The sequence below is a fragment of the Borostomias antarcticus genome (assembly GCF_949987555.1).
Source record: "Borostomias antarcticus genome assembly, chromosome: 6".
Taxonomy (NCBI): Eukaryota; Metazoa; Chordata; class Actinopteri; order Stomiiformes; family Stomiidae; genus Borostomias; species Borostomias antarcticus.
Window position 1 is genome coordinate 262,501 of NC_140239.1, and position 7,546 is coordinate 270,046.

At 45.4% G+C, this 7,546-nt stretch overlaps 1 protein-coding gene across 2 annotated transcripts in view; it reads left to right on the forward strand.

The window, feature by feature from the left end:
- slc20a2 (solute carrier family 20 member 2) overlaps positions 1-2,949 on the forward strand; it is a 64,879-nt gene extending 61,930 nt beyond the window's left edge. For both annotated transcript variants that reach the window (XM_084439786.1, XM_084439785.1), the window contains one exon: positions 2,662-2,949. In XM_084439786.1, coding sequence (XP_084295912.1) covers positions 2,662-2,826 — 165 coding nt within the window. In that variant the 3' untranslated portion in view covers positions 2,827-2,949. The remainder of the gene's footprint in view (positions 1-2,661) is intronic.
- Positions 2,950-7,546: the final 4,597 nt, after the last annotated feature.

Below are 7,546 nucleotides of genomic sequence, written 5' to 3' on the forward strand. Positions count from 1 at the left end.
TGTTGTTAGGCCTACTTAAACTTATTATTAGGCCTATAATAATAATAATAATAATAATAGGCTAATATGTATATTAGGCTCAGAAAAAAAATGTGATAGGCTACCCCCCGGGCCACGGAAAATTTGACTATATGAAACCGGACCTCGGTGCAAAAACGGTTGGGGACCCCTGGTTTAAAAAAACACCTCTTCTAGAGCTTAGCAAGGCAAGGCAGAAAGCACAATCTCACTCAGGTTATCACCCTACTATCACTCAGCATATTTAACACCTTTCATCTTGAATAGCCTTCATCTTTGATAGAGTCCCCTCAGCTGCTGACCAGAAGCAAAAATGCACAAGAACCAAAACTGAAATAAAATTATATTTTTTTTCAATGCTCAAAACCTAAAGATCAACATGCAAACCATTCCTCTGTAATTTCTGACTCACCCCCAAAGACCTGACACATAGAGCCTCTTTTAATATGCTAACAGCCAAACATGTTCAGTGATGTCAAGATTGAAGTGTTCATTTTGTTATTTGTGGTGGTTCTCTGGTTGAGGTGTCTGAGGACTTCAGTTTGAATCTCGATGTCAGGAAATTACTAAAAAAACTTACAACTTACAGAAAACGTATGAAATAACTAGCAATATCCTATTCCCCAATGATAACTTTCCCAATTAAATAGTACAATTAATAACTTTGATAAATTAAGATTCTAACACATTCTTTGCCCCACATAAAACATTTTTTGGCAACATTTCAAACTTCTTTAGGCAAGAGATTGAAATGTTGCATTAAAGTGTTCTCTGTGCCAGACAGTGTGTGGCCACCTCCATTTATTTTCTTGCATTTCCCTTCTACACACCTGTCTACAAGGCCACAGGTGTGCACAATACTTGTTAATTGAATCCTGAATATCCTGACTGGTCCAGGTGAAAACTGAAGTGAGCCTCAGCCTCAGTGTGAACGTGTGCAGTGACCTGTCCAGCTGTCTCTCCAACACTGACACGCCGCTAGTCTGTCCGATAGGCCCAGAGGATTCAGCAGTGAGTGAATGAATCCTTCCTCCTCATCTTGGTCTCTAGGGTCAGGGTTAGGGTCAGGGTTAGGGTTAACCCTTGGCAGCCCAGTGGTCAGAAGCTCTCGTTTGCTCCTGACAGTGGGTGTGTAAACTCTGCTCGTCCCTCGTGACTGACAGTAGCCCTCCAGAATTAGCCCCGGAGCCCCATAGTCTGCTCCGGTTACCTTCTCCGTATAAGAGCAGCTGGCTCCACTCTCAGATGCACACACACAAGCACAAGCCAAGAGCATGCTGGGACACGTCACTGCACATGTTGGTCATGTGACCTCACGCTGTCACTCTCAGAGCGGGAGTTGAAATGTACTTGATGTAGTGTCACAGGTGAGTGAATGCTTTTGTAAAGGATGAATACTGTGCTGTTCAAGTCTGAACTGTGTAGAGGTGTAGCTCTGTGCTCTCTCTCTCTCTCTCTCTCTCTCTGTCTCACACACACACACACTTTTCTCCAAAGTTAGGGACGCACCAACTGCTACTGTAGGAGGCATTGTAGAGCAAGCAGCCTCCATCCGGACATGTGACTTTGAGCTCATAAGTTAACCGCTCTCACTGCATTTTTGCAACACACATTGTGCTGTAGACACATTTAAATGTTTTAAAAGTTCTTTGGAAGTTCAAGTGTTCATAAACACAATGAAACGTGATGCTTGTTCGATATAATTATAGATGAACAAGACATTATGGCGTTCTGTCTGGAAACAATTCTTTGTCAGTTTCCAAATCTTTGTGTGTGTTGAGTATTAGGCCTACGGCTCAAAATAATTGTCAAGATGGTTTTGATTTAATTTTGCTCAGGAGAGTGAACATTTTCTGAAGTCTATATTTGTAAACATGTTTACATCAGAGAGGTTCATCAGTCAGAAGCCTACAGGATGAAACTTACTCAAGTGTTCTGCTCCCTCTTGTGGCTGCGAGTGGTGGTGCAGCAGTTCAGTCAGCAGAAAGCAGAAAGTTGTGTGTATGTATTATATTGTGTAAATGAACACACAATCAATCAATCTTCCTCATTTATGGAAAATATACCGCAGTTGCATATTTCAGACTTAAACTTCTAGATTGAATCAAATATTAACATGATTGTTTCAGTCAGCTTGCTCTACTAACTGTGTGAAGTGTCAGGGTTAGGGTTAGGGTTAGTGGTCAGTGCACCGGTCCAACCCCGGTCTTGGGAGTGTTACAGATTGGGCTGGTTCTTATTCCTCAACAGTACCAACGCACCTGTTTCAATTGATCAACTTAAATTAGATTTACCGTTCGGAAAAAATTAGGGCTCAGATTGTAAAACATAAATGAAGCCTAGTTTATAACCAAGAGACCCCTTCAATCGAGAATCTCCACTGACAGGTTTTTAGAGTCTAGGCATTAGGCTGGATGGATCAGTGTCCAGGGTTAGGGTTAGGGGCCCTCACCCTAGATGTGGCCCTAGAGTGTTGCTGTTGAGGTGGGATAAAGACCAGCTCGCCCGCACCTCGTCTGGACCTGGGTTGGCAGGCCGACTGATCCGACCCGCCCTCCCAGTGCATGTTGCTGTTGATTGGCCGTTCCAGTGCGTGTTGCTGTTGATTGGCTGTGCTTGCCTCTCTCCCTGGCGGCGGTGCAGGTGGGCTCGGTGGTGGCGGTGGGTTGGATCCGCTCCAAACGCGCCGTGGACTGGCGTCTCTTCAGGAACATCTTCCTGGCGTGGTTCGTCACCGTGCCGCTGGCCGGACTGTTCAGCGCGGCCGTCATGGCGCTGTTCGTCTACGGGATCCTGCCCTTCGTCTGAAGAGAAGGAGGGAGGGAGAGATGGAGGGAGAAAGAGAGAGATGGAGGGAGAGAGAGAGACGGGGCCTCAAGGGGATGGAAATTAAGGAGAGAGAAATGAGGGGATGAGAGAAGGACAGGGCCTCGGGAAGGTAAAGAGTTGGGTAGACGGAGATAAGAGAGCAAGAGGGTTTGTGTGGAGGGGTTGAAGGGGAGGGTTGGATCATGAAGGGGAGGGTTGGATCACATGCGGCCTGGGGACAGATCTCTCAGCTCCTCTGAGTTCATATCTGTTGTGTTATTTATTTCCTTTGTTTTTTTGTTTTGCATTAAAAATGTGTAACCGAGGTGTTCAATCTTACCAATCAACCTGCTGTACATAAACAACTAGGACTCCATTTTGTGATACAGTAATATGAATATGGTGCACCGGCACCAATGCAGGTATGTCCTCATTAGTAAACATGGACTCGCATCGAACACACAGACGCAGCCACATAGTGAACAGTAATATAACAGATTAATTTTGCACAGCCTTTATGCGACATGCCTGCAGATCTAGATGAATATATCCCTCATTGCGTTAATTGCCGCTGGCGATCCTGTGACGGAATAGTCATCGAGTAGCTTCTTCTTAATGCTGACAGTTGTAAATATTGTATTATTTGAGTGTGATTTGATGTACTGCAGATTGCTTTAAGAAAACATAAAATATGCGCGTGTGGTCAACCCACCCCACCCCTCATAGCCCTCTAACATGCAGCCAGGAAGCAGGATTGGGGCATCAGAGGGGGGCTGGGAGGAAAGAGAGTTCCCCTCTTTATTTTCACCTGATTAGCATAGCAAGCATTTTCACCTGATTAGCATAGCAAGCAGTCTGGGCACAAATCACAATTTCAACAGAGCTCCTGTATGTTTTAAAGATGGATATGATATTTTTAAATTATGTACTATATTGTAATTTGTACTGTAAATACTCTCCTCATTGGTTGTTGGCCATTACATTTTCTTTTCTTTAAAAAACAAATGTGTCAGGGGGGTCCTCTACATGTCACATATGTGCACATGTCTCCCTGGGCTGAGTAGACTGGACGGACACGCCCACACAAGTACACACGGAGAGAAACGCTCTCTAGTATTTGAGACAAATACATATATTCAAGATGGTCTTTCGAGCAGAGCTAATCATAGCTAATTGGGGTGTTTTTATATTATTTTCCTCTGATCTGATAATGTTAAGGTGGATGTAAAATGACTCACCTCTTCACATTTCAGAGGAGTAATTTGCCAAAGATGAGGGAAAATGTAAATCCCCCCTTATCCATGTCAGTCATATCAAATATATCAGTTTAACTCACAGTATTTACAGGAATTGGTCAGAACTTCAAAAAATGTTTGTGCCTGGGTGTACTCATAAGTATAGCGTTCTAGTAAGTATAGCGTTCTAGTAAGTATAGCGTTCTAGTAAGTATAGCGTTCTAGTAAGTATCGCTCTACTTGGCCAACCTTGGAGGCTTGTCGTGGCAAGCCACCGTGCCAAATTAAGTCACCATACTGGATCAACAGGCCAATATCATGCAGACAAATTGCAACAGCCAAACTGAGGGAACCAACTGACCAACACACACACACACACACACACACACACACACAGACACACAATATATATATATATATATATATATATATACACATCCTTCCTTCACAAGGACACAGCTCAGTCCAAGGGATTGTGTCGTATTTCCAAGCCCTCATGAGAAGCAATATTGAAGGCTCCCTGACACTTAGTAACTGTTATCTAAAACAGCTGTAACTGCTTTATTTGGGGCATCTAATCTCTCCTCCCTCCCTAATACTGTACTGGTCAGATGTTCTGTTTTAGACTGAGCCGCCCATGAGAAGCTCTGATCACTAAAAGGAGCCTGAATGTCAGAAAGCATCTTAGCGCTCCAGGATGATGTAGAGGGTTTTATTCCAGCCTCTGTTCCACTGACCCAGGCTGGCAAGGCGAGAGGGCAGCTGGCGTGAGGTCACATTCAGCACAGCACCTGTGTAGCCAGCAGACCTGTCACTAGGCATGCTGGGGGAATTGATACAAAATACAGCAATATCGAACCCGTTTAGGCAGTAAACAAGGGTGTTAGTAGAGTTCACAATATCAGTTTAGGCTGTAAACATAGGGGTGATAGTAGAGTTCACATCGGGCCATTGGATATTTGGGGCTGACATTTGAGGGTTGGATGGATCATGAATATCAGGGCTTTATTATTGGGTTTAAATCTGCTGTCAAGACAGATAATTAGTGATACTGGAGGGTTAGGGTAGGCTAGGTTAGGGAGGGTTAGGATAGGCTAGGTTAGGGAGGGTTAGGGTTAGGGTAGGCTAGGTTAGGGAGGATTAGGGTTAGGGAGGTAGGTTTGGGGTTAGGGTAGGCTAGGTTAGGGAGGTAGGTTTGGGGTTAGGGTAGGCTAGGTTAGGGAGGTAGGTTTGGGGTTAGGGTAGGCTAGGTTAGGGAGGTAGGTTTGGGGTTAGGGTAGGCTAGGTTAGGGAGGTAGGTTTGGGGTTAGGGTAGGCTAGGTTAGGGAGGTAGGTTTGGGGTTAGGGTAGGGTAGGTTAGGGAGGTAGGTTTGGGGTTAGGGTAGGCTAGGTTAGGGAGGTAGGTTTGGGGTTAGGGTAGGCTAGGTTAGGGAGGTAGGTTTGGGGTTAGGGTAGGCTAGGTTAGGGAGGTAGGTTTGGGGTTAGGGTAGGCTAGGTTAGGGAGGTAGGTTTGGCTTGTGTCATCGTAGGAGTTGATATCGGGATACTGTCGATCATCACCAGCATTTTTCACCTGACTTGCAAACGAACAAACAAACAAGTGGCTTTTCATTGTGAACAAACCCAGTGAGAGATGTTGCTATTCTTTATTTTGTGGTTTCTTTTCATAATTTTTTTTGTCATGAACAAATCTATGCTTAAGTGTCCATTTGCCTTTGTAAAGTTGTTTGACTGTGTGATGGATACAGTCATTTATAAGTACTGTGGTGTTTACATTGTAACCATATCGTGAACTAAAAAAAACATAGCCTAATGATGCCAATGAAAGAAACTATTCACCGTGATTTACTAAGTGCAAGAAAAAACTAACTACAAGTGTGTAGAGAGCGGGTGATAATGTCTCATGGTCCCTGTGTGTTTTATTTTATTGTAGTAGTGCTAATCATGATCCCAGAGTCACTTTACACTGCTACCACACATTAGCACTATGTATGGGTGCCATTCAATAATGAAGAGAATAGAGAAATTTCATCGAGACTATATTTTTCTACCATATTTGAGTTTTGACCTGAGTGAGCGCCAGACACAGAGAAGACACTCCAGTGGAAACCTGGCAAGGGGCTATGAGACTGTGATGTCATCGCAATACCAGGAAATGGTCTCATTTCCCGATGACAGCGCAGACGCTCTTCCTGACAGGTGCGATGGTGCCGTGACCTGCTCGGGTCTAACAAGGTCTCTTGTCACATAGATGGGTGTTTCGGTTGCCCATAGATCAGACTTTAAAATTTACCATTTTTATTTTTGAATTTTAGATATTTAAAAAAAAAAGATGAAAAACACTTTGTAATTTTGTTTCCCTTCCGCTTTGACTTATGAGCTGCTAGATGGGGCACCTTGTTGAAAGCAGACAAACGTTGACGTAATCAATTACTGTATGTACTGAAGAGCACTGGGAGCAGGCCTAAGACCAGCAACACTAAGGATCTGACTTACTACAGGACCCAAGGACAGGTCTGAGATCAGCAACGCTAACAATAGGTCTGCAGTGAGTGTATGAACAGAAACAGATCCAGCTACTCTGGCAGCTCATAGACCCTCTCCCCTCTGACAGACGAGGTTCTAGGGGGCTGCAGTGTTCTCATAGACCCTCTCCCCTCTGACAGACGAGGTTCTAGGGGGCTGCGGTGTTCTCAAAGACCCTCTCCCCTCTGACAGACGAGGTTCTAGGGGGCTGCAGTGTTCTCATAGACCCTCTCCCCTCTGACAGACGAGGTTCTAGGGGGCTGCGGTGTTCTCAAAGACCCTCTCCCCTCTGACAGACGAGGTTCTAGGGGGCTGCGGTGTTCTCAAAGACCCTCTCCCCTCTGACAGACGAGGTTCTAGGGGGCTGCGGTGTTCTCATAGACCCTCTCCCCTCTGACAGACGAGGTTCTAGGGGGCTGCGGTGTTCTCAAAGACCCTCTCCCCTCTGACAGACGAGGTTCTAGGGGGCTGCGGTGTTCTCATAGACCCTCTCCCCTCTGACAGACGAGGTTCTAGGGGGCTGCGGTGTTCTCAAAGACCCTCTCCCCTCTGACAGACGAGGTTCTAGGGGGCTGCGGTGTTCTCATAGACCCTCTCCCCTCTGACAGACGAGGTTCTAGGGGGCTGCGGTGTTCTCGCCTGGCGATACTCTGCAGCAGGACGTGGTTCATAGTTGTTACCAGAACTTTGGCTTATTTCCCTCTTTGGCTGAAATTCAGTAACTATTGGAGGGTCTTTGTTGAAAGTGTGATGTCATCTGTGGTGGTGAGTAAAGCTAGTCGCTATGAAAGACCACTCCATGAGGTTGAGCTATGAAAGACCACTCCATGAGGTTGAACTAGTTTTCTGGTTGAGTTTCAGTGAAGCCCTTATCCTGGGGGTGCCCGACACCACCAGCCCCCCCTGAAACCCACTAGGGGTCTTTTCTTTCTCCTCCACGCATTCTTAGTTCTGATAGG